At 55.2% G+C, this 26,611-nt stretch overlaps 1 protein-coding gene across 1 annotated transcript; it reads right to left on the reverse strand.

The window, feature by feature from the left end:
* Positions 1-1,124: 1,124 nt before the first annotated feature.
* RBPMS2 (RNA binding protein, mRNA processing factor 2) lies at positions 1,125-26,391 on the reverse strand. Its single transcript, XM_032700740.1, has 8 exons — positions 26,198-26,391; positions 14,216-14,293; positions 13,539-13,577; positions 12,949-13,011; positions 11,992-12,142; positions 11,219-11,367; positions 2,658-2,727; positions 1,125-2,414 (listed from the first exon to the last, which is right to left on the reverse strand). Exons 1-7 carry the CDS (start codon positions 26,255-26,257, stop codon positions 2,665-2,667), a joined length of 603 nt encoding a protein of 200 aa, XP_032556631.1. The 5' UTR covers positions 26,258-26,391; the 3' UTR covers positions 1,125-2,414; positions 2,658-2,664.
* Positions 26,392-26,611: the final 220 nt, after the last annotated feature.

A 26,611-nucleotide genomic window follows, 5' to 3' on the forward strand; every position in this document is an offset into this window, starting at 1 on the left:
CAGTGTAAAAGCTTAATAGAGCCATGTGTAAATTATTCATGGCCTGGCCATGTTAATGCATGTGCTAAAGGCTTTTTTTTTTAAAAAAAAAAAAAAAAAAACAACAAACCCAGAAAAAAAATCTGCTCTATAATTTAAAGCCTCGCACGCTCCCATCACCAGGCCCCGCTGCTCTCTGGAGTGTTTCTGCTCAGGTGAGCAGAGCTGTGAGATGTGGACAGATCCAGCAGGGAAGAGCTGGCCTGCTGGAGCTGGGATTGGAGCAGGAGCTGGGATGGTGGGAATCCCATGGGGGAAGGGGCTGGCAGTGCTGCTCTGGCCCAGGCAGCCCATGGCCCCACATCGAGTCACTTCCTGGAGCAAAAGCGTTCAGCTGAGCCCATTCCCAGGCATGGTGGCCAGCAGGGCTATTTTTAGACCTGCCTTTTGCTTTTTCTGATTTTTTTCCTTGCTCCTTGCTTTCGCTCAGCACTGCCCTAGAAGCCCTGGGGAGAGAGGAAAACACTGATCCCTGGGGCGGGAAGCGGTGTGGGAGGGCTTTGGAGTGCCCACGGCAGGGACTCAGGGAGCTGAGCCCCAGGGGCTCCTTGGGCACAGCAGGGAAACCCCAGGACACCCCACAGGGACAATCAGCCCCTGCCCCACAACTGCCATTCCAACAGCTACTTTGGGGGTTCAGATAAGGCCACAGAAGGATTTGGGCAGCCCAGGCCAGGGTGTCCTGCACCAGAGCAGGAACTGGGCAGTCCAGGGCGACGCTCCAGTCGTGGAGGACATTTGCCTTCTATGGACATCTCCTTGCTGACTGCTGGCATGAAGGAGAGGCCTCAGCCTCCCCAGAAGCTGGGAGGGGGAACAAAAACACCCAAAAAAAGCTCAGGGCTGCCCTCTCAGAGGCCTCCAGCAGAGCTCAGCACCAACACCCCCTCCAACACATGCCAGCAAGGACTTGCCCTTCTCTGAGAGAGTGGAGGAAGATGGCATCTGATGGTCCAAAGCAGCATCCCAAATCAGCCCCTCTCCTTCCAGGCTGGGAAATGGGAGTGGGGAGGGGACAGGCCATGGGTAACACGAAGCATGAAGCATCCCACCCTAAGCCCACAAGAAAACACACGAGACCAGAGAAAGAGTCACAGCAGCCTCTGGGTATATTTTTTCTTTTTTTTTTTTGGTTGCATTTCATATATTATCCAGTTTCACATTCTCATAGGATCAGCAATTATAGAGCAACTTATTCTCAAATCTTTTAATACAAGCGAGACAGCCATGGTCAGATAATACTTAAAGCACTTCAATACCAAGCAATAAGATGCTAAAACAAAAATTGCACAATTTCTTGTTTACTATGCCTGACTGAATCATTGGTACAGAAGACAACCCTTCTCTTTCAAGCTTTTAACTAAACATTAACTTATCTTACAGGATTACAATTTCTCTTTAATAATAATAATAATAATTAATTGCACACAAACACACAAGAAATTCTTTATGATGCATAAATATTTCCTTATTACACATGGTACAAAAATACTCGTACTTTTTTTTTTTTTGTTCGGTATTCCCATAAGGATGGCTGATTATTTGGCAGGACTGGATGCTCTCCAATCAGAAGGATGTGGAAAACAAAAAAGAGGTTAGATATTTTACAGTCGTTCTATATATAGAAGTCTGAAGAAGGAAGAAAAAAAAAATAATAACCCTGACTTTAAAACAGGAGCAGAATGGATGAGAACAGAAACCCAGTGCATTGTACTTGGAGGAGAAGGAAAAAAAAAAAAAAAAAAAAGAAAAAAAGGCGTTTTTCAAATTTTTCTGGTCGTCCTGGGGAGGGGAGGGTAGAGGTGGGAGACGAGGTGAGACAAGGACAGTTAGTATTTCTGAAAGCCAAGTCTTCACCGGAGCAAGAGGAAAACCTTGATGGATCAATCCGTTGGGCCAAGACCTGTTGCTAACGGTTACACAAACGCTAGAACAAACAAACTTACACTCACACAGACACAAGTTAAGTGTTTTAATTCATGCCAGAAAACATGCAAAACCCATTTTGCCTTTCGATTCCTTCAGCCGAGCCGCCCCCCAGGGCAGGGCGAGCCCGGGGAAGCCCAGGACCGAGCCCCCCCGGCTGGGTTTCGGCGCAGCCGGCCGGCGAAACTCGGTCAGGGAGGATGTCCTGGGGAGGGATAGAGGGAAGGATGGAGGGAGAGGGGGATGGAGGCGGCGCACAGCCCCACGGCTGGGGCCGCGGCGGCTTCACAGTCCGGGGAAGGGGGTACCCCACAGTCCGGGGGGAGAGCGGCGGGGCCGGGCGCCTTGTCCGCTGGCCGCAAACCAAACCGAGAGGAGTCGGAGCGATCGTCCCTGGCACATCCCTCCGCGGAGAGGCAGGGGGGAGGAACACGAGTCGAGGAGAGACACTGCGGGAGAGGAGCGGCCGTGAGCGAGGGGGGCTGGCTGGATCCGCCCCCTGAGCAGCACCACGGCCCCCTCTCTACCCCGGAGCTCGCTGGGTCCCCCCGCTCCCATAACCCATCCCTGAAACACAACCGCGTCCTTGGGGGATGTGTAGGACTGAGCTCGAGCTCCCATCCCTCCTCCCGCACAAGAGCCCAAGGAAGAGCAGCACAAAGATCTGGCTCCAAGAGTAATTAATTACTTACTAACGAACTAACAAAACTGACGAGACTTCCATCCTTGCTGGGTAGCTTCAGAGGGAGGATACCAGCGCATCTGGAAAAGAAAGCCACGGCAGAGGTCCATGATCCAGGATTATTTCAAACAGAGCACAAACCTTCAGCTTCTTCAAGCCGTGTGCAAAGTCTACGGACTAAAGATGTCTCCAGTACAGGAAAGGAGGCTCCGGGTTGAGCCCCAAATACTATTTGAGGAGCATCTCACCCTGGGGCTGCACCATGCCAGCACAGCCCAGCATGCCAGCCTCACACTGGCCAGCTCTGGTGGCACTGGGACCTGGCCAGGTCCTCCTTGAAGGAGCATGGCAGGATCCCACGTGTCCAAGAAGGAAGCCAGCAGCCCATCTCAGGGCTTATCTCAACACCTCGAGCACTCTCTGTCTATTGGCATAACCAGAAGGCAGCCCCAAAATTCACACCCACACCTGGCCCCCGCTCACTACAGCACACACCACTCTTCATGCTTGGGAAGCTCGTCACCACTAAGCTATCCATGAAGTTCACCACTATAGAAGCTGGCACAAGGAGGGACTCTTCACCCCCAGCACACTCTCATTGCCCCCCCCCCCTCCAAGTTTACTTCTTTCCCCCCTGTTCAGCTTCAAGCAGGGAAGAGGGGGCTCACTTTGAGCACATAGCACCCCAAGGTGATGGCTGCTCCACCCTCAGCCAGCCAAAGGAGGCATCTAAAACTACACATTAAAACCAGATAGCCTCTGCATGACATGGGTAAGAAGCGGCTCATCCACCACAGCGAGACTCACAGAGTCACAACTCAGCCACCAGAACAAGCTGCAGGCAAACCACATCATGGGAAGAACCTGGTAGAGCTGCAAACCAGCAAGGCTTGGAGGCTTCCCTGTCAGGTCCTTGCTGCTACTTCTATTGCTCAGACCTGCTCCTTGCCAAGAAAGGAGCTGCATGGGGCCTCGACAAGCAGACAAGGAACAGCAACTGAACAGACACTTTCCAGCCCATCAAGAGATGCAGAAAACCTGGCAACACCCAGCAGCATGAGACATTCAGATGCTCCTGCTGGTTCAGCAAGGCTGGTTGTCAGGCTGGGCTGTGTTAGCAGCTCCATGCCTGGGAGCAGCAGGAGACAAGCCCATGCCACCTGACTGAGCACAGAACCAGCAGCAGGAGCAGCGCCTGGAGCTCCATCCTGCTGCTGGTTGCAAAGGGAGCTGGAGCACAGCAGTGATCCCACACCCCTCCCTCCCCAGCTGCTGGCAGGGGAGCACAGCTTGGTACATTCAGGGCTCTGGGAACCAGCAGAACGATAGACTTGGCTCTAAGATGGGGAGAAAAGCAGCAGAACCCCCCCTATAAGGTCCCTTCCAACCCAAACCATTCTATGGCTCCATAACCTGCTGGATTCTTGCCAGACACTTTCACAAGGCAAGTGGGTGCCACTAAGTCAGCTCCCAGCTGGCCCCATACCTCACTACATGACACAGCAGCCAAGTGCATACCAGTCAGTCCAGCCTTAAGGACATGAATATTACCAAGACCTTCCTCCCCAGAGAGGGCTCCCATCCAGTGCCAGGACCAAAGTGCTGTCTTGGTGCCACACCCAGCCTGTTTTCACTTCTTCATTAGCCTGTGAGAGGGACCCTTGCTGCCCAGTCAGGGCCGCCATGCTGCACTAGACACTGCTGTCCCCTCGCACTGACACCACCAGGAAGGCTCATAGTGGGCAGCAGCATCACAGACAACTTTACAGGGCCACCACAACAGCTGCCAAAGCAAGGACAGGGGTTAGTTGCTCCCCCCAAGCCCTGTCACCAGGAGGTGCTTGCTCAGCAGAGCCACATCTCCTCGGCAGCCAGCAGCCGTCATCCCTGGCCAGTGTCTCCCACTCCAGCACCCCTCCCCGCAACAGCTGGAAGCAGTTTCCTCCTGCCCAGCAGCAACAGGAAACTCCCCCTTAGTTCACAAGGCTGCGAGTGCTTAACCCCGAGAGCCGCCTCCGTCCCACGCTGGGCTCTGCTGAGCAGCAGGGCCTTGTGTGAGCCGGCACAGCCTACTCCACTCCCTCAGCCTGGTGGCCCTACAGCCTCTCCTCAGGGGTCTGAACTACCTTCTGCCCCACATGCAGAGCCTCAGCACCTCTAGTTTCAACAAAAATCCTGCTTTTCTCTTAAAACACGCACCGTTCATAGCTCTGGCACTAATAAACCTCCACTGCTGATGGACCCCTCTCCTCACATTCCTCCTGTAGGTCCTCCAGTGCTCACACACCAAACTCACCCAGCCCAACACACTGTGGCCTCACAGACCACCAGCCTAGCCCTGTATCCAGAGATGCTCAGCCTGGAGCCCAGCAGGAGCTCCTGCAGACGTGACAATACTGGATATAGTCCAAGGCTCTGACACGATGTCAGGGCAAGGGAATGACCTGCCATGTCTTTCAGCCCACAGAAAGATTAAGGGCTTGATGGGACGAGGCAGGAACTCACTAGGAGGGACGTTTCTGAGGGCAGCAGAAAGCACTGGAAGCAGCAGATCGGAGGCAGTAGCCAGCCAAGAGGACACGCTCTTTAGGCACCTGCCAAGGCAGTTTTCTCTTCACACCCCTCAAAATACTACATCCGTCAAGGAGGAAGCTGAGAAAGAATGGAGATGTCCAGCACTGGGCAAGGAAAGCAGAACAAGGGAGGTTTTTACTGGAAGAGACACAGTTGTTTCTGGAGAAGCATTAGCTCACAGTTGGAAAGGAGGCTGGTCACACCACTGAAACATCTCCTGCTCGCCCGCCTGTAGGAACAGGCAGAAACTGCCAGCTGACTGCAGCAGCCTCATGCTGCCACCTTCAACATCTGTCCAGAAAAAGAGCTGGAGAGGAGAAACATGTGTCTCTACCTGACACCTTCCAGAGGCCAGGTGATACATCCCTCACTTGCTGCAGCACACCAGCAGCAGCTGCCTAAAAGTCACAAAGAAATTATAAATACGGCAGAGAAACACCACATCAGCACTTCACTCTCCTTGTAAAGACCTCCTTTGTCTCTCCCAATTACCCTCAGAATTTAAGTATCCATTGCCCACTATTCTCATGGAGAGCAATTCCTTCAGAAGGAAAGAGGGAAAGGACTGAATACACAGGTCTGTCTATCCTCAGGCCACCTTTGACTTGGAGGACCTGCCTTTCCTCCTTAGTTACCTTTAGGTTTGCAAGCAGCCCCAGCAGCTCTCAGAGCTCCGAGCTACCCCTACAGCTGGAATAGTCCCAGGGACCAGAAAGGCTTCTGGTACAGGCAAGAACACAGTACTCCATTGTGCTGCTGGGAGCTGGTAGGATCCAACCAACACATCCAAGAGCTGCGTCTTGTTGCCAGCTGCTCACGTGCAGAGCAGCATCTTCACTCGTGCTGCTGAGATCCTCAGCCTCGCAGTCACTGCTCCCCCGGCTGAAGGTCACCAGGAGAGAGCCTTGGGCAACCCACGCTGATGGCCGGTAAGAGCTGCTCTGCTCCAGCTGGAAACACGGCCAATAGGAACATGACCCAGGCAGGCCAGGACAGTGGTGCAGCTGCACCCACAAGGCACCTCCTCACCCATTAGTGCACACTGGACACGCACCTTCTGCCTCAGCAGCGGGCACTGCACCCAGGCCACCTGCTTCCAGGGTCCTCCAGGGGGATGGGAACAAGCATCCAAATGCTGGCATGATGTGTGAGACCCGAGCAGTTCAGCCCATCACCAGGAAAGCAGGATGCAGTCAGATTGAGCACACATGTCTCCTCAGACAGCTCTTGTCTCCTCAGGCAGCTCTAGCAAGAGAGAGCTGGAGGATCAGCACATCATCCCACACCAGGTTGAGGAACACAGAGGAGAAGACAAGTACTGATCCATCCTCTTGCTTAGGAATGTTTGGATAGGCATCCATCCATCAATCCAATGCCTTGTACCCCTACAGCTCATGGAGACACACTCCCCTCACAGATTGCAGCAAACAAGCATTTCCCTTTTTCCTGGAGTGGAAGCAAGTTGTGCTGCTTTCCTTTGGGTTGAGCCAGGCAGGGAAAGTCACCGATGGCCACAAGTCTCTTCTGATGGCATCTCAGTCCAGTTCACCCAACCATTTAGTGAGGATGGCTGCTCAACAGGTACCTGGTGGAGCTCAGAACATCTTCTGCCTGCTTTTCCCTGGCTAGGAGAGGACTGCCTAGGGCTTGGGGCTGCTTGGTCAGCTATGCCACCACTAAGTCACTTGAATTTAGGAAGACATTACGACCATGAAGGTCTTGAAGAGGCTTCACTGGGAAGCATGGAGCTTGCCCAGAAAAAATAGTCCTGCTAAGCCCCTACACAACCACCCAAATAAAGAGGCAACAAGTTATTAAGGACAGAAAATCCATCACTGTCTCCATCCATCCCAGGGAGGATCTGTCAGTGCTTAGTTGCAGAGAAAGGGGTTTTGGGGTAACAACCTCTTGCACCACCACCACCCACAATCCAGGACTGCTCCTTCCAACCACCACTCACTTGGACAGGTTCCAGCATCAGAGATACATCTCTGCTATCTCTTCAAAGTCTCCAGACAAGGCAGCAGCAACACAGATGCCCTGAGGGCACCCAGGGCAGCCCAATTCCTAAAAGGATTGGCATCTCCAAGCTTTCAAGCCATGACCTGGCTCCCTACCTTCCAAGGGCCTCCCTGGGCTCTGGATATCCAACAGGTCAGCAAGCACCATGTGGCCACCACCAGCAGATTCACTCATGCTCTTATGAACCAATCCTGTACCCAGCCCATGCTTCCCAGGGCAAGCCCTGCCCAGAGCAGAGTCCTGAAGCCACAGCCAGAAGCACCTCTTTGCAGAAGAGCTCCAGGAACATGGTGGCTTCTTTTCCCCAAAATCACTTGCACAGAGAGGAAAAAAGTCTGCTCAGAAGCACTGCAAGGAGAACTGAGGCACAACTTAACTCCTTCAGTCAAAGATCAACCATCTCCCTGCCAACCAGTCCACCTTCCCTCTTCCCAAGCTCCCAGTCTCCTATGCCACTCCCCTCTCTCCCAGGCTGCCAATTCCCTCCGTTACAGCTCACACAACCTGTGTACTGCCTGTGATTTCAGGTTGCAAGAGAGAAGCCAAGCTCCAGGTAGGAACTGGCTTCATTTCCAGTAACTGGAGAGGAAAGATGTGAGATTAGACCCATGATTAAGGGCAGGGTCTGTCCCGGTATGCGATTCTGGAACAAAGTGACCGGCAAGTGCTGTTGTCTAAGGTGCCCACTAAAATTTAGTTGTGTGCTATCGCTATCACGTCACTCACCTCCCCCACCGTGTGCCAGGAGTGAGGTCAAGGTGTATTTCTGGTTGCCCTCAAAGGGTCAAGGTTGGGGAGAAACCAGGTTTCTTTCACGCCAAGTGGCAGGGTGGTCTCTGCCCTGGCTCAACCGGGCTGCTCCCCTCTGACCGGCGGGGCCTGGCTGAGCCTGGCTCAGCTGGGAGGAGCTGATGTAAGATGGTGCCATGCTGTGTGCGCCATGTCATGTGCTGCCAAGTTGGAGATGTGGGTTAGAAAGAAGGCCTGGTATCTCATTCCCCAGGCTCTGGTGGGTGGGTAGCGTGAGGCCCATGCACTGGGTTGCCAAGGAGATACGGGCTACAGAGATGGGCAGAAGCTTGCAAATCCCATGGTGCACCTTGGAGGAGAGATGGTTACCTTACCAGTCTTTCCAGATGTGGCTGCCATCATGCTTAACACTTCTAGGAATGGAGCTGTGGTACAGCCACTCCACTAGCTGCAATAAGGCATCACTAGGGCGTCCCATGTCCAGGGACAGCTCTGAGCTTCAGGGCTAGCCTGCGCTGGCATCATGGCTGGAGTTCACTAGGGACATCAAAGGAGGGATTTGAGAGAAGGTGGGAGGGAGGGAAGGCAGATGGGACAATCTTAAAGGTCAGCAGAGTCCCCAGCAGGGCAGGGTCAGGCTGCAGTCACAGCTACAGCTGCCTGGTGCCCGCCAGGATCGTCACCGTGGCGCAGCAGTGCCGGGAGCAGCGGCCATCAGTCTCATCTGGGAGTGGTTTACCAAGGGTTCCCAAGGCCAAGCCAGCCTCACACCACCTCCTGCCCCTCATCTCTCCTGCCAGCCCTCTGGGCAGCCCTTCAGAAGGCCAAGGGCAGCCACCTCCTCTCCCCCTCGCTGAACTTGGTGCTGCAAAAGGACGAGCCCTTCAGGTTTAAGTCTCTTGCAACAAGATCTCGGTTTAGCTACGGCCTCCAACTGCTTTCCTGCCTCAGAGATGATTGCTGTGGAGCTGCTACAGTTCCACCATCCCCAGGAACGTCCTCCAGCCAACACCAGGCTCAGAAGAAAGAACTGTGGCTGTCCTGGGGAACAACCTATGAACCTATCACATGTGCAAGCCAACCCCTACAGTGAGGGCTCAGGACACTGGGACTAAGGGCACAGGTTTTAGCCCAGTCTGTGAGCAAAAGTCACCTCCCTAATTTACTACACCCTGCCTCAGCTCTGCAAGGGAGAGGGCTCCAGCCTGGAGACTGGGCAGCCCACAGCTGCCAGCCCAAGTAATGTTTAACCATGTAAAACTTTATTGGTAACATATACTGTGCCAGAATGTGCCCCTGCGAGGTCACCGCTGGCTCAGCACAGTGAGGAGCAGTTGTGGCTGGCAGCCTCTTGGGAAGAGAGCTGGGTCCAGCCACGGCCTGGAGGGGCTGCACTGGCTCCCTAAGGGAGCCATCACCACCCATAGACCCTCTTGGGCAGGGAGAGCTCTACCTACACAGGGGGCTCCTTGGAGTCTCAGGGTCTTATAGTCAGGCCAGAAAATCTCTTTCAAAACTAGTAACTTGCCAACTGGAGGGAAGAAACTTAGACCCCAGAGGGTAAAGATCTGGCTGAAGGCCTCCTTGATAACTTTCCTCTTTCCTTCTCCCCCACCATGCTCCATAAAGTTTTGGTGACCAACCCTCACACTCAGGGTCCCCATACAGTCACCAATGACCATCTTTGAAGCAACAGCAGTAAATGTTTCACCTCCCTCAACCAGGCTGAAGGAGTGGTTTGTTTTTTCTTGGTCCTCCCTTCCAGGGACAATTCAACCTTGGCTCCACCACCTTACACAGAAGGGGCAAGAAGACACCTGCTCTCCTGGGCCAGTGAGGAGCACAACACACCCCTCTAGTTATGGGCACCACCACTTTTGGAAAACACCAGCAAGTACAAGCCTCCCAGGGAAAGACCAGCCTGGCTCTGGAGGTCCTTGGAAAAACATCCCAGTCCCTGGTCCAGCCCTAAATCCCACATGATTCCCGCCTACCCCATGGGAACTTCAGCACAACACCAGCTCACCTGTAGAAGGGCAGAAGCAGGAGAGTTCTGCAGGTGTGAGAGGGGCAGGACAGAGGCCAGGAGTTTGCATCCCCTTCCATGTGGCATTTGGGAAGCAAGCTTGGGTTGAAGCTGGGCAGTTACCATCACAAAGCTTGCTGAAAGCACAAGGACGCCAAAGGGCCAACAGAGCTAACTGCCAGCCAGGAGGACAAGATGAGTGAGCACAGCTCCTCTTCCTCTCCATTTAAGCAGGGAAGAGCAGAGGTAAACGCCCTGCTTGGCAGGCAGAGCTCAGAGGTTAAGCCCCAATCCCCCACAGCACCGCCATGGGAGCAGAGACAGAAGCAGGAAGAGCACAACTGGCTGGGAACACTGAGCAGGGCAGAGACAGGGCTCCAGTTTCTCCTGACAAGTGCTTCAAGTCAAGCACCTAAACCTGGAATTAGGACACTGCTTCTGTTCTGGCTTTCCCTTTGCATTCCATGGTTTCAGGGACTTTGTGTTGGTCTCTGTACCTTAAAGCATCCCAGTTTCAGACCAGTAAAGGCATCCCTACGTCCCCAGCTGTCAGCAAGCAAGCCTAGGCAGCTGGTTGCACCACCACCAGCACTTCCAGAGGCTCATGCACAGAATGACCCTTCTCTCTAGCCTGCACCCAGAGTGGCTAACAGGCTGTCCCATCAGAATTCCTCGCCATGGCAAGGCTCTGGTCACTCGTCTCCTGCAGGACACCCTCCTCCAGCTTTGAAAGTGTTTGAGTCACTTGGGTCACAGTTGAGCCCCTCAGCACCAAGATGAGCCTGTTGCCTTTGCTGTGACTTCAGGGAGGACCTTTCATAGCTATTTTACTTGCTGACAGGTAGCATTTCCTCCCAGCAGTCCTTCAACATGGTTCTCTGGCCATGGGGACCAACAGAGTCAGCCAGACATCAAGCCCTGGCTTCCTCCCACCTGCCTGCCCCTCACAGGAAAGCAGGCTGGACCTGCAGGGTCAGAAATCATGGCCCAGCTCTGCCTGCTCTCGGCCACACAGACCCCTCCCCTGCAGCTGGCTCGGGGCTGGGCTCCCCATGCCCACAGCCAGGGGCAGGCTCTGTCCAGGAGCCAAAGGTGCAGAGGTCAGGGTCAAACTGGCAAGCAGAGACTGCGGGAATGAGTGCCAGGGCGGGGAGAGAGGAGGGCCTGGATCCTGGCACGGGAGGTGGGGAGCGACTCACCTGAGCGTGAAGAGCAGCGGCCGCAGCAGCGGCCGCCGGGTACGTGAAGGCGGCGTGAGGGATGGCAGGGGTGAGCTCCGTGGTGTACAGGGGGTAGGGAGCCCACGCCTCAGGGGACGCTGGGATCAGAGCCGCTCCAGTCAGGTCATCTGTGCAGGAGGAGACAAGGGGACAGACCTCAGTACCTCACCCCAAAGGCCTGCTCTGGGGGCAGGCTCTGGATTTCCCACCCCAGGCTAAAGCTTTGTGCTGCCATCCCAGTGAGGTACAAAAGCTGGGTGCCCAGCTGCTCCTCTGACCTCCCAGCCTTGCCAAAAGAGGTCATGAACAGGTTCCACAGAGGCTCTGGACAGGCTGGTTCACACATGCAGCACAGGGCTGGTGCCACAGGACAGAAGATGGGGGCTCTCAGAGAGGACATCACTCGTCACCCAATGATGCTCAGCGGGGCTGCTCACCCTACCAGGCCACACCAAGGGTGATGGCACAGCACTCATTCTTTATGCTTCACACCCAGGGATGTTTCACAACTAGGGATGATTTAAGGGATTTACGGTATCACTTGAACTACCAAAACCAACTCTCCCAACAGTTCTGGTGTTGGCCTCAGCAGATGTCTGTTATTCTCCTGCAACTCCAACCTCTCTGCACCAGGCAGGTTTCAGTCAAAGCAGATGTGGATCAGGGTTCCTTTCACCCTGACAGCATTCCCAGGATTGGGCATCTCCCAGGGGGACCAGCAACAATCTCCAAGTGCTTCCCAGCATACTCACAGGGGTCCCGTGCAATGAAGTGTGCACCCAAGGCAGGGTGGATATTGGTGGGGTTCGGTGTGGCCATCAGCTTGCTCTTGGCCATCTTTGTGTTGGCTTTAGCGAACTCTAACCGCAAGGTCTGGGGGTTCTCAGGGTCGAAGCGGATGCCCTGTCACAGGAGAAAGCACAGGAGTCTCTCAGACGTGAAGTTTCCAGTCCAAGCACAGGCTTTTCCCCTGAACCAGGGAACTAAGGTCACCATGCTGCAGTCACATGCCCAGATTTTTGTCATCTCACTGCAAAACTCAAGCTCCCACATGCTTTTATTTTTATGTTTAGCTGGCCCAGGACCACTGCTTCCAACATGAGGGACACAGTTCTGCTCCTCAGGTGCAGTTCATCAACCACTATGGCTGCCAACACCGGCCAGGAAAGATCTGTCTGCTGGGGCTGAGATAATCCTGTCTGTACTCAAGTTGGTATAACCCCCACCTGTGTGGGAGCTCCCTTCTATGGTGCCACTACATCTTCTGCCAGCCTGAGCAGAGGCACTTGCAGGTGTACCAAAGCCCAAGGCAAGGTCTATACCAGAGCAGAACCATGTCTTGCTGACTAGATCCCACCAACTCCTGCAGGCCCACATGGGATAGGGATTATTTTGGGTCCCATGTTGACCATCCTCAAGACTTTCTTCAGCAACAACAGTTCCCTACACCCTCAGAGGCCCCAGAGCTGTCTTCCAGCTATCAGAAACAACATGGACACAGCTGACATCCATTTGCTCAGGCTGATGTCAGCCTTAAGCAGCTCTCCCGCTTCCCTGGTGGGATGCTGCAGGACTGTTTTGCTTCCTTACTCAAAGGCACAGCTGGGAGATCCTCCTGTCCTATCCTACGGCCAAGCCAAACCCACAGCTCCAGGTCTAGCTACAGCAGGGCATGTGGCCCACAGCCCCCCAGCACTTCGGGGACTCACATTCAAGGCGTTCTTCGCTGCTTCAGCACCAGCCCGGCTGTCAAAGGTCACAAAACCAACTGGCTAAAAGAAATAACAACAATTTCAGTTTTGAAGCCTCTTGCAACTTCTCAGACTACCTTCCCCCTGCCTCTGCCCCAGACAGCAAGCAAAAGAGACCATCCAAAGCTGCAGAGGGGCTTCAGGCAGAGCTTGAAGGGTCTTGGGTCATCAGCCCAAGATTCCCACTTTGTGCCTTCTCCCAGCACACCAAAACATTTTGGCATCCCCATGTGTGGGGACACCACTCACCCCAACAGCCCCCAGCTAGGGGGCCTGCTGCCTTGGTCAGGATGGGAGTAGGGGAGGCTGATGGCAGCACAAGGTTTGAGGCCGAAGCCTCAGGTCTCACCCAGGACAGCAAGAGAAAACATGGGAACATTCAGCTTATGCTTGGGACCACCAGGACAGCGGGGTCAGCAGAACCCAGCTGTGTACATGGTGCTGATCCCAGAGAGTGCTTGAAAACAAAATGGGATCCCCCCTCCCCTTCCGGCACATCTGGTTTTCTAGCAGAAGCCAAAAATACCCAGGCTGGAAGAAGGAGGTACCTGCTTTGAAGTCAACTTGATCAGTGACCCTTCATAACCCTGCAGGAGGGAAGAAAGCAAGTCAGTGTCAGGCTCCCAAAGGAGCCAAGCTACAACTGAGACACAAGGTGACAGCCCCGGGAATTCCTGTAGCACTAAGCCCTCAATAAGGCAGCAGGAGCAAGGACAGTAACACTTCTTTCCCACCAAAGGAGAAGATTGAGGGCAGAGCAGGTATCTTAGCTATCCCATCCTGGCCCCTGGGGAATAAATCCCATTTTCTAGCACTCCTTCCAGCTATGAAAATGAGCACCCTGCCCTGGCTAGTGCCTACAGAGCACACACCACCCACCCCGTGCTAGAGGAGTGCAGACAAGGGAACCCCACTTTCCCCAGGGACAGCCCAGGTGGTGATTAGAGAGAGATAGTGAGTTTAGGGGATCAGGATACATCCCCAAGGGAGGGCTGGTCCAAGCGGATTTCATCAAGCTTAGAGACAGCATGATTCCAACGGCAGGCTCCCAGGGAGGTTCTCCATCTGAGCACAAGCATGGGACACCATGTTGGCTTCAGGCTCCCCAAGCTTGCACAGACACCACCTTCCCACATCATGCTCCCTTCCCCCTGACAGACCTTTGCTGCCAGGTCATCCACAAAACAGCGTCTTTGGCACCAAAAATCAGATTTGAAGACCTTACCTTGAATGGTCGGAAGAGTAGGTAGAGCTCTCTGGGCTTGATATCCACAGGAAGGCCACTGACAAACAGCGTCCGTACCTAGGGGAGAGGCCAACGAGCTCTACTGAAAGGAGATGCTTGGTGCCAACGTGGGACCACAGAGCAGAGCTTGGAAGCCATGTGCAGCAAGAGTAGGACACCTTGAACCAAAGGTCCACTAACCCTTCCCTGCATTAGAGGAACGTTGTCCAGGATAAAAGACACACAGCCCTCTTTCATTCCTGCCACAAAGGATGGAGACCTTTACAAAAATTCAGTGCCCGGCAGAAAGGCCTGCATTGATCAGGGCACAATCACCAGCCCACATCCTTGATGGCTAAACTGGAAAAGACCATACATTCCATAGGAACTAACAGTTTGACACATCCCAAAGGTCCAGAAGAAACCAGCAGAAGACCCAGTTGTCTCTCCAGCTCTTTCTACAGATCACACACTAGATCTCCTCTCCTAAGCCTATCCTGACACTTTACTCCAGTCATCAATTCAAAGACAGCCCTCAGTTTTGAGAAACACTTCACTACTCCACTCACATCCTTTGACACCTACAACACCACTAGAGGAAGATTTTTGGGTCCTGGCCTAGATCCTTCCCCAACACACATCAGACCCTTCAGAAGTCTCTCCCAAAGCCATTCTCACAGTTTGTTCTGCTGTGCCTTGCCAACAGCAGCCCTGCTGCACCAAGGCCCTGAGGGCTGCTGCTCTTCCCAGGCTGTAGAAGTCATGGACCAAGTCCAAACACACTCATGTGTAAGCAAAAAACACGGTGTCAGAGGAGGATTTCAATAGATAATCCATTAAAATTAGAGAGAATAGTTCACTTGAATAGCCGGGAAGAAGAGTGCTGAAGGCTCATGGCCTGGTAGAACTCTGCTCAACAGTCAGACCATTGTGGCCACTTTCTCCCTGCACACTGGCTGGCAGACTGTTTCCATAGGAAGCAGCATGATGAAGCTGCAGAGACTTCTTGTAAATCAGCAAAGAGCTGGAAAGGGAAGTTATGCACAACAGGGGTCATGAAGACACTCGTCATCATTAACAAGGAGCAGGAGCCTCAAGCCAGAGCCCATCTCCCGGCCTGCTTCCAGTGTGGAGTGACCCCATTACATTTGCAGGGCAAAAGGACTCTACTCCCACGTTTTTGGTTTTGCTCAGCCATTTCCCCTTCCCCAGGGAAAGGGGTTGTACCCAAAACCTCTTTTACCATCAAACTGAGCAGCACACACTTGCCTTGCTCCTGGGCTAGAGACAGTGAGCACATGAAAACATGGGAGCCTCTGCACTCCGTAATTCCTCTGGGGCAGCCAAATCAAGATTCCTCCATGCAGAGAAGTTTCTTCTATTTGCAGAAGAAAACTCACCTCCTTGACCTCCTGTGCCCAGGACAGTCCTGTCAAGGCAGAGAAACACCCCTCACATCAACTCAGGGGGCAGCTGAAGCCCCCCAGGACGGACAGTGACCGTGAAAGGCTGGGGTGCTCTCTGTGCATGCTGAGACTGAGAGGTGCCACCACCCCCCACCAGTGTGGGGAGCCCTTCTCCAGCTCAGCACATCTCAAGACCGGAGAATGCAGCCACTGAGCATCCTTCCCATCCCCTCCCCTGATCCCTCTCAATATGGATGGCCTTACCACACACCTTTGCTTTGTCTGACCTAGGAAAGCAGAATGTTATGTGGAGCACTTCAGGAACACACCAAGGCTCAGTCCAACAGACTCCCCACCCCAGCCACCCTTCATTTGATGCCTCAGTGCCTCACTCCAGGGGCACCCCATGCACAGACAGAGGGGGCAATGTCACTGTTTCTCAGTTTTCTGGATGCCTTGAAGACTCCAGCGCTTGCGCTCTGGCATGAGCCACAAGGAGTGCCTGCAGTGCATTCCCAGAAGACCCACAGCCATCTCTTGCAGGGGAGGACTGCAGAGTGTGGTGGCACACATGTGCCTCAGCCATGTGAAAGCTTCATCCCTTTTCAATATTTCAGGATCTGAGTGTGCTCAGCCCCCAGAATGGATGTTTCTTCCGAGCAGATAGAAATCTGCATCCCTGTTGGGTCTCTAAATGGCCCCGTGACACGTCGCTCAGTAAGTCCTTGCGACAGGCATGACAGGATGGAAGTTGTGCAGTGGCTTAGGGAAGGGGAAGTTGGCACTTGGAGCTCTTACAGTGGCCTGAACAGAGCAAGGCAGGTGCCCAGGAAAGCTCTTTGTCAGGGGCAACAAGCTCCCAGTATCAGAGGTAACAAGCTCCCAGCGCCAGAGGCGTAAGTTGCTGCCAAGGATGGCAGCAAGAAACATTCTCTCTCAGGCCAAAAGATTCCCTTTGCCTCCCAATCCTGTCTGCCACCATCCACAGCATTGGAAAGGGGGTCCCACAGCCAAGCCACAGCACCCACCAAGGGTCAGCATCACCCCAAAGCCTGGGAAATCCCAAATGCCACCATCCAACCACCTCAAAGAGGGTGTACGCAAGACAAACTAAGAAAAAAGTCCCTGCTCAGAAGAGCTTGTTAGAAGCAACAAGACCAAGAGGTTTGTTTTCCAAGCTCTCTGCAATTTAACACATCCATAAGTGATCAAGAGAAGGGTAAGAGGAAAGAGACCAAGTTATTCAGGGAAGGGAGGGTGAAGCTGATGAGAGACCTGAGCAATAACGCAATAGATAGAGTGAGGTAAGCCAGAGGAAGTTCACTTCTAACACCAGGCATAAAGCAAAGGAGATCTGGGTTATCCCACAGAAGAAAAGCAGGAGGCAGCTCAGCAGTCTGAGCCTCTTGTGCCCCAAGAGCAGCTCTAGTCCAGCCTCCTCCCCTGCTCCCAAAGAGAGCAAACTGTAGATGAGGGCAACAGGATCTGAACAAGCATCTTCCAGTGAGTTAACCAAACTGAAACTCTCCAGTCAGCCCTTTGCAGCCCAAGTCCTGCAGGCTTTGAGAGGCTGGTAGGACCACCCTGGATTGAAAAATCTAGGCATTCAGACCTCACACTCAATATGCCATGACAGGGTAAGCTTCTGCTAAAATATAATTGCCCTGCTTCAACTCCCTGCACTAAACGCCAGATCCATGTAGATCTTGAATTTCCCCACTGCACAGCTGGAAAAGCCACTGGACAGAAAAAAAAAAAACACCCACCAAAAATATCCATCCAGGGCTGGGTCAGGAGCTTCCTGAGTCAAACTGCACATCCAGACGTTCAGCAGGAGCAGATCCCCAGGACTACCATGTTCTAAGCTTGTTCTTGGGCTCTGCTGCCACCCACTCGAGATACCAGGTGAGAGCAACCCCATCCCACCCAGGGCTGATCCGAACTGGACAGACAGGCACAGAGGGAAGCAGGGCAGGGAGCAGCTCTTGCCTAGGACAGCCCAGCAAGATCACACTACTGCAGGCCCTGTAGAAAACACTCTCCCTGCCCCATCCCTGCCCCTCTTGGGATTTCCCCAGTCCAAACACCTGGCAGAGATGAAGGAGAGCCACGGAAAACAGGATTCATGCCAGGAGGGACAAGACCATCTAGGCCATCTCTTAGAGAGGGAGGATCCCAGCACAGCTTCCCACGCAGGAGGAGGGAGGGACAAGGACAAACCCATTCAGCCCTCAGGTCTCAGTGTCAGTCCTTGCACAGCTGCATCTCCCTGAAGAGACACACACCTTGTGCCAGCACACCCAGGAGCTTCACACCAAACCCTCAAAGGAGCCAGGCAGCAGCACCTGCCTCGACCTGCCACAGCTCCAGTGCCACCAGAGGGTCAGTACAGTTCTTACAGCATCCACAGCTCCTGGCCATGGCTGCTTTTAAATAAGAGCTCTCAAAAGGGAGCCTTAAGCAGAGCCAGAGGCTGCCCCACAGCCCAACAAGGGTCAGGTTATGTCAGAGGTGCCCAATGTAAGGGCATAGGTACCTACCCCCCACAAGGCTGCTGTGGGTGATGGGCTTTTGTTGGGAGACTACTCTGATTCCTCCCATGGGAACCAGTAAGGCTGACCCTCCCCTTCTGTGAGTTCAGGCCTTCAGCTACATCACCCACAACACAACTGGGGCCACTCCAGCCCCTCCAAACTGGGCAGGTCCTGGATCCACACTCCCAGCACTTGGAGCACACAAACCTTTCCCAGTAGTGATTCCAGACACCTGAGGACAGCTACAGCAGGAATGGGCTCTAGTGCCTCCTCCAACACTGTTCCACTGGACACTCCCCTCTCCAGAAAGCTACACCAGCTGCGTGCAAGTTTTTCCTGCAGACAAGCCATCTCCCACTCGTTCTCACAAGGCCCATTGAACCTTCTTCCTACACCACCAGCCCTGTGTCATCCTGCTGAGGACAGGGAGAAGCTCCATGGCAGCATCCTGAAGGCACTCCCCGCTTCTGGCAGCCAGGACATGTCCCAGCTCAGGGACATGGACTCCAGCTTTTCCCAGAGGAGAGCATCCCAGCGGGGTGCCTCTGAGGCACCCGGGGCCACCAGCAGAGCCGCAGCGGCACACGGAGCCCCGGTCCCGGCCACGGCGATGCAGCCAGGGCCACTTGACGCGAGGCCGCTGGAATGCGGCGAGGCTGCGGCTGCCCGGGGAGCCGGGACTTATAAGGCACGGGAGCGAAATCAGGGAGGCGAGCTTGCACAACAGGGCTGCGGGGAGGGGAACGCGAGAGTCCAGCGGCGGGGCTGTAAAATGGGACAGCACCTTCTTCTCAGTGCAGGTCCTGCCACTGCACGGGGGAGATCCAGCACGGGGCAGTTTTGCTCCTCAGCGCATCTAAGTCCCAGGAATCACAGGAGAGGAGAAAACTGGGGAAGAGAGATGGTGGTCTGTGCAAGGGACAGCTCGGCAGGACAGCAGGGCAGCCTCCACACCATGGGCCAAGACACCGAGAGAAGGGGCTTGTAACAGGCTCCTTCCCTGATCTGTGTTTCAGTTTCCCCTCCCCTCATCAGCAGAGAGGTGGCAAGAGCTGGCTTCCTGCTGCCATTCCAGCCCTGGCAGAGCCCTGATGTCCTCAGACAAGGCTGCACTGAGCTCCAGTGCAGAATCAGGCCAGAAGCTGCTCCAGCCAGGAAGCCTCAAGCAGGCACAGAGCTTCCCTTGTCACCAGAAAGATGTTCACCCATCCCCAGATGGGAAAGAAGGCCTTGAACCTTCCCAGCACTTGAAGCAAGGTGGGGCTTCAGGCATTTCCCTCCAAAATCAGCCTTTTGCATGAAAGACATCCCAGGAACAACATCCTGCTCACCCAGAGGGAGGGAGGCTGACCACAAGCAAGCCCAAGTACACAAGCATTTTGTCCCCAAGGCTGGGGTGTTTCACACTGCTCATCAATGGATCAGCCCCTCCTCAGCATTGCTTATCTCCCACATCAGGCAGGGGGATGTCAGCAGGGCTCAGCCACCCCTGCGGTCAGGGTGAGGGGGAAGCAGGGAGAGGCACCAGCCCCTGCCTGGGGGAGCAGGAAGCACATGGGAGCTGATAAGGCACAACGGGATAGCACCCAAGAATAGCCCTTGGCCCCAGCAGAGGAAGCACTGCTGGTGTGGCTCTGCCATGGAGGCTTCCCTGTGCTATCAAGTCCCATCCTCTGTGTCCCTGCAGCATCTCATGGAAAGGATGGCACCCGAAGGTGTTCGGACCACAACAGGAGTTCAAAGCTGATGAAACATTTGGAAAGGCCAGCCCTGCAATTCCCAAGAGATTATTGTCCAACAGAGCAGCTCCCAGCTCAGGAAGATGCTGGCTCAGCACCCTCAGGATGTCATTGTCACCTTCCACCTTGCCAAGAGGTCCACTAAGCCAGGAGACAGGCACAAGCAGCACAACCAACATGCTGAAGGACACTCACATCCACACTGGCACTACCCAGACACCACACTAAGCCGTGGGCTCCAGAGACCCACACTTGCCACCCTATGATGTCAGGGACTTGCAGACACCAGTCACCATCGGCTGGAGTCACAGACCTTACCTGCTGCAGACCAGCTCCTCCTGCCCACACCCAAGCAATCTGTTCTCCTGGCAGGAGGCACAGAGGTGAGACAAGTATCTGCTCAGAGTAGAGGCTGGCAGGAGACATGAGTCTGGATGCAGGACCCCCACAAGGAACATTCTCAGCTCAGGTCTTTAAGCAATTATATCTGTATCTGCTTTGCCCTGCCATACAGTGATTCCTGGGCACTTTTCAGTCTTGTGCCTCCCAGGACACGTCCAGAGGCAAATGAGTCTCTCCTCAAATCAACCCAATTCGGGGCAGCACACCACTGGCCATGCCCCAGCCCCATGGAGCAGGTCAGGTACCTCCATGGCCCAACAGCAAAACCCAAGGGATGGTGAGCTAAAAGCTCACAGCAGCTCTCGGCTGTGGATGGTGAATATTGGAGTGTCACCCCCAAACACAAGGACATCCTTGGAGGATGACAAGCACCCACAGGACTAAGCCACCATTGCATCAGTCCAGCTCTTGGCAAGACAAGGTCACTGGACAGCAGGGAAGGGCTGTGCCACTCAAACATGGACCAAAAATACCAACCCTAACCTGCAACATGCCCTTCCGGGTGCTCTCTCACAATCCATAGCTTGTTCTGCACTTCAGACCACTGCTACAGGTGACCCGGGGCAGCTACACATTTCAGGAGACATTGGCCTTCTGCCCTTGGAAGCAGACGGGAAGGACACACATCCCCAGGCCAACAGCTTCTGACACACGGACACGTGCCAAGACTGACCCCACACCAATGCAAGAACCTCTCACCACCTCCTGCAGCACAGGAGGGAAGGCACCATCCCAGACAGGAAGGTGCAAGGTTCCCACAGTCTCTCCTGGGCTGTACAGCAGGGCTGGAGATCCTCCCCATGGGTAAGACCACCTGACTGGGCCCTTGGGTTTCCAGTCACCCAACCCCACTATGACCCTACGGGGCAGTGGCCAAAGCATCCTTGCCAAACCTGCAGCACCAACTTCTGCCATGCCAAGGGCAGGGTCACCTAGTGCCACTGCTCCTTCCTCATCAGATGTGCTGAGCTGGCTCAAGATCACACAGTTCTGCAGCTCCAGTGTCCCATTACCCTGCTCCTCCAAAGGTCCAGCTCCACAGTGCTGGGCACACAGGAGGAATTCAGTTTCCATCATCCCTTGTGGTGCAAGAAGGTGTTGAGCATTGTAGTGAAGTCTGACCACCTCACTTCTACACTCATGCCATGGTGAGACTTCAAGCTGAAGTCTTTATTTGAGGCACTCAGAGCTCCAGGACAGGCATTGCTCCTTGATCCAAGCAGCAAAGTCTCCATGACTTGGTATGGCCAAGACCAGCAAGCCCAAAGGATCTTTTTGGCTCTACAACCTTCCACACCAGTTCCAGCAAGCAACTCTTGAATTCCCACAGCACCAGATCCTCTAGCAGAGCCATGAGGAAGGACAGGAAAACCTGAAATACTCTTAGCTATCTCCCAGACATCGCCAAGGCCATCCTTTCTATCTTGGTGAGGAGAAAGCAAGGGAGCCTTCAGGTCTGGCCCTTCCTAACTTCCACAGGCGCCACCAAAAACCCCTTCATTCTGAGGCCAACTAGGGAAAGCTCTGCTCAGCAACTCCTCAGATTAGCCAAGGAGGAAAACTCATTTCTGAAGCCACAATAAAGAATGCCTGCCTGCTAAAACTCAGAAACTAAGTCTTAGAGGTTTCTTTGAGAGCCTGAATTTTAGGCAACAGCTGAGTCTCATTTACTACCCCAGTTACACAGCCAGGTGGCAGGTGGAAGGAGTTACCCCCATCACAGGACTAACTGAGATGTTAATGCTCAGACTCATGTCTAAGAAACTTAGATTTTAAAGAGCAAGAAAGAAGAAGGAAGCTCCTTCAGAGGGTATTCACAGGCACCAGAACACCAGGAGACAATGGGGAGATTTCCATATCCCTCCCCCCGTCAGAGCAACTCAGTGATAGACCAAGAGGAGGTCTGGGAACACACCAGTTCCCAGAACCTCTGCGCGCATGGTGACTCCAGGGTGTCTGCTCAGCCAACAATCTGTCACTGACAGAAAGCTGCATCGAACACTGAGGAGACTTCTAGGATGCATGAAAACAGCTCTGAGGCACCATCCTGCTTCAGCCAGGCCAAGTGCAGAAGGATTAGTGAGTGGTGACTGTAAGTACTACAGCCTCACATTCTTCATAGTCACAGAGACATTTGAATCCAGAACTTACATTAACCTTGCTTGTTTCCAGCCAGAGAGCTGGAATCCACACATGCACGAGGTATCTAGGTCCACTCAAGCAGAGATTACAGAAGTCAAGAGATGCCTGGCACCAGTCCATGAAGTGCTACAGACATCCAGCACGTAACCTGCTCACCAGCAGCATTCCCAGGCGATTCTGGCAGCCCTGGTGCACAGCAGCCAAGGAAAACCAGGGATGAAGAACTTGCTACAGAGAGGGTTGTCCGGGAGCTGAGAGCTTCTGCCTCCCCAAGAGGGCACTTTCTAACAGGGAACACTGCAACCTTGCCAGGGACCAACAGGGAAGATCACAGAATGGTTAGGGTTGAAAGAGGCTTTAAAGACCATCTTGTTACACCTCCCAGCTATGGGCAGGGGCACCTTCCACTATCCCAGGTTGCTCCAAACCCCATCCAACCTGGCCTTGAACACTTCCAGGGACGGGGCAGCCATAGCTTCTCTGGGCAACCTGTGCCAGGGCCTCACCCCCTCACAAAGAAGGATTTCTTCCTAAGATGATCCTCTCCAAGCAGAACTTAGCCAGGTAACTTCTCCTGGTCCTCACCTGGTCTCTGCTCACATTACACAACCTCACATTTGATGCTTTCTACCTTTAGCAGTCCAGGATGCCCAGGCTCTACAACAGCAGCAGCAGCCACCACTCATGGAGCTGCAATCAGGCCCTTGAGACCAGCCAAGAGGGCACATGGGATAACCACAGACTTCAACTGCCTGGTTTGGGCATCTAGACAGCTAGCTCCAGATTTCTCACACTCCCTCTGGGCCTACAGCCTCCCAGGTACCTCCTAGGAGAGCAAGGATGAACTTCCAGAGTAGAACCAACACTTCTGCATCAGGAATCCAAGGGAGCAGGGTGAACACACAGGGTCCTTATTGCAATATGGCCATGGACACAACACACAGCATTCACAGGAAGCAAGAAAGCTCCTCCAGCTGCAAGAAAAAGCTCTGCCTGCCACCGAGGTAGGAGTGCAGCACCCAGGCAGCTGCCCATCTCACAGCACCCCTCAGGAGCACTGGGACAGACGCTGTCACGCAGATTGGCGGCTGCCTGGAAAATTAAACAGAAGATAGCAGCAAGTGGGGAGGGACCACGTTTGGGGAGGTGTCTGGTGAGGAACAGCAGGGACTGACATTAGGCCCTGTTTGTTTAACATTCCCGTTAACGACCTCGAGAGGAGAGAGAGGCATTCCTGTCCTCCGCATGTCACCGGCCAGGAAGCGGCTGCAAGATCCAGGGGCTCGCAGATAAGATAAAGGGAAAGGCTGAATTTGGGAGCTTCGCCTCACCATATCTGGGGCACAAGGAGCCCTTCTGCCAAGGCTCGGGAAGGTGGCGAAGGAGGCACACGGCAGGGGGGGATGGAGGAGTGTCCACAGCGCCAGATCTGGCAGCGTTATCCATGCAGTGTGGGAAAATATTCCAGCACACCCTCCTGCGTATAGTGGGACTGAAGGATTCCGCTTTACTCTAAACGTGTTTATCACTTTGTATCAAGGGGAGCTCTGGACAAGAATCTGGGCCCCTAGACCATGCTTGGATGCTGAACACAAGGTCACTCCTTGTGCCTCCATTAGCTTCTGCAGTGAGGAACAGCTCCTGGTCAGCCAGAAGGAGCTACCAGAAAAACAAGCATTCAGAGGGCTCCTGTAGGCTCAGAGTAGCCACCATGAAGCCCAAGCTGTGCTCATCACCCACAGCATTTTTTATGGTGGATCCTGGAAGAGAGAGGGCTTTACAACAGCAAGTCCACCAGGGACTGGGACATATCCCCTCCCCAGTCCCAACGTACCACCTCCCAGGCACCCTCAGCCACCTCCAGAGTGGTGGGTCCTTTGCTGCAGCTGTGGGTACAGGGTGACAGACACACCCAGTGAGGCCACAGACCATCCAGTAGGGTGGACAGACCGTCCCCCTCCCCACAAACATGCAGAGGCAGCACAATGGAGAGCAGGAGCCACTTCGTTCAACCCCCACCATTCCCCAGAGATGCCATCTTTAACTCAGTTTTCCAGTCACGGAGCACCATTCCTGGGAGGACCAGCCTCTCCAAAGAGCAAGGATTTCCAGGCTCCCAAAATGCTGCAGCACCTGCTTTGCCAAACCACCGCCCAGCAGTGGGGAATGGACCAGCTTTGCCCCAGCACCATGAACTCACCCTACCACCACCCATGAGGCACCAGCCCAACTGGAGCAATGCCGTGGGATGGGATGCCCCAAGCGGCAGCAACCTCGGGGGACTTTGCAGGCCAGTGAATAATTGGATCAAGGAGCCGCATTGAGTCTTCTGCGCACGCGTTCACAGCCCGTGAAAGCCCCTGTTTCTGAGCCTCCCCACACCGGGAGTGGGCACAGGGCCCCAGGTGCTCCGGCTCTCAACCCACCCACAGCAGTGCCATCCAGTGAGGCTGGGACATCCCACCAGCAGCATCACATTCACCTCCCATCGCATCAGCGCATCACCTAAGTCCTGCTCCTCACTGGGGACTGAATTGCTATGGCCACCACCTGCCAATCCATTCCACCCCATTACCCGGGTCCCCCTTGCTGGGATTGAAGCTCAGGGGACACGATGGCCCCAAGTCAGCTGGCACACAGGGCCAGTCCGGCCCCAGTGGGTGGTGGAGAAAGCCAGGCGCCATGTTGCGGCGGCGCGAGCGCACGGAGGAAAGCGAGGGGAGGGGACTGAGCACCTCCCTGGTCCTGAGGGCCGGGCACGGAGGACTGCAGCAAAACATTACCGATACCAGGCATTTTCCAGAGCCCTCTCCAAGATGGAGGGCAGCTGGAAACCCACTGCACCAACACTCACTCAAGGGGTGCAGTGATGACAGCAGCCAGTGGCTCTGACAGCCAAAGGGCAAACCTGGAGGGTTGCAAGCTCAGCATGTGGCTATAGACAACTAACCCTTGTTAGCCTTCCCAGCCCTAAGTCCAGCAGCATCTAGGCTCTGGCTTGCAATGGCATCCAGGGGAAGGGGACCACTGGCAGGGCAGCTCACTGCCCCCCAGCCCCAGCCAGGCTGCCAGCACACAGGCAAGGACTCCATCACTATCGTCCAACTGTGTCCCTTGCAGCCCACACGGGCAGAACAGTGCTAGATCCAGAAGCTGCAGGGACTTGGGGAGAGGGCTCACTGGAGTGAGTGAGGACCTTCCAGCCCCCCGCCCTGCAGGGCTACAGGAACACGGGGCTGAGCAAGGAACTCGTCCCACCCGGCTCCGGCCCCTCCTCGGGACGGCCCAGGGGCTCCAGCGCCGGCTTCCCGACACCTCTGTACTCCGGCTCCCACAGCCCGGCCTCGACTCCTCAGCCCGGGGCATCCTCGACATCTAGGCTCCAGTCCTCCGACGGCCCGGGAGTCCAGCCCCAGCGTCGAGTCCTCTGTTCCGCGATCACGGCGCTGCGCTCCTTCCCGGCTTCCCCGACGCCCCAGTGCCGCTTCCCTGGTCCCCGCCGCCGCCGCGCTCCATCCCCGACACCCCAGTCCCGGTTACCCGACGGCGCCGCGTTCCATCCCCCGTCCCCCAACACCCCGGCGCTCCACCCCCGCCGCCCCGTCCTGCTCCCGCTGCCGCTCCCGGTTCTCTGCCGCCGTCGCGCCCCAGCTCCGTTGACCCGCTCCGTCCCCAGTCCCCGGCCGCCCCGGTGCCACAGTACCGACGCCGCTCCCGTTTTCCCCACGCTCCATCCCCGACCCACCGTCCCGTCCCCACCTCCTCCTCGACGTTGCCGCCGCTGTTGGTGTGCTCGGTGTCCTTGTTGAGGTTGCTCATGGTGGGGTGCCGGGGCAGGGGGTGGTGCCGGCTGCTCCGGAGCTCCGCAGGGCCGAGCCGGGGTGCCGGTGAGGTGCCGGTGCGCGGGGGCGGGGCGGTGCGGTGCGGGGCGGTGCGGCGCTGCCCTCCCGGTTCACATGCGGCGTCCCGGGACGGCGCCGCTGTTAACGGCCGGGCCGGGCTGGGCTGGGCCGGGCCGGGCGGAGCGGGGCCGAGCGGAGCGCAACGAGCCGCAGCTGCGGGGCCGACGCGCCCCAGCCCCCGCCGCCGCTCCCGCCGCTCCCGGTGCCGCCGCCGCGCACCGAGCAGCGGGGCCGGGACCCGCCCGCCTGCCCCGCCCGGGGCCGCCCCCGG

The sequence above is a fragment of the Chiroxiphia lanceolata genome, chromosome 12 (assembly GCF_009829145.1).
Source record: "Chiroxiphia lanceolata isolate bChiLan1 chromosome 12, bChiLan1.pri, whole genome shotgun sequence".
NCBI classification, from domain to species: domain Eukaryota; kingdom Metazoa; phylum Chordata; class Aves; order Passeriformes; family Pipridae; genus Chiroxiphia; species Chiroxiphia lanceolata.

Excerpts from the sequence above, each read along its gene's own strand:
- RBPMS2 (XM_032700740.1), bottom strand. The coding sequence starts at position 26,257 with ATGAGCAACCTCAACAAGGACACCGAGCACACCAACAGCGGCGGCAAC. Across the intron at positions 13,012-13,538 it reads TCAAGTTGACTTCAAAGCAG|CCAGTTGGTTTTGTGACCTT; the intron begins GTACCTCCTTCT and ends TATTTCTTTTAG. Across the intron at positions 11,368-11,991 it reads CTTCATTGCACGGGACCCCT|ATGACCTGACTGGAGCGGCT; the intron begins GTGAGTATGCTG and ends CCTCCTGCACAG.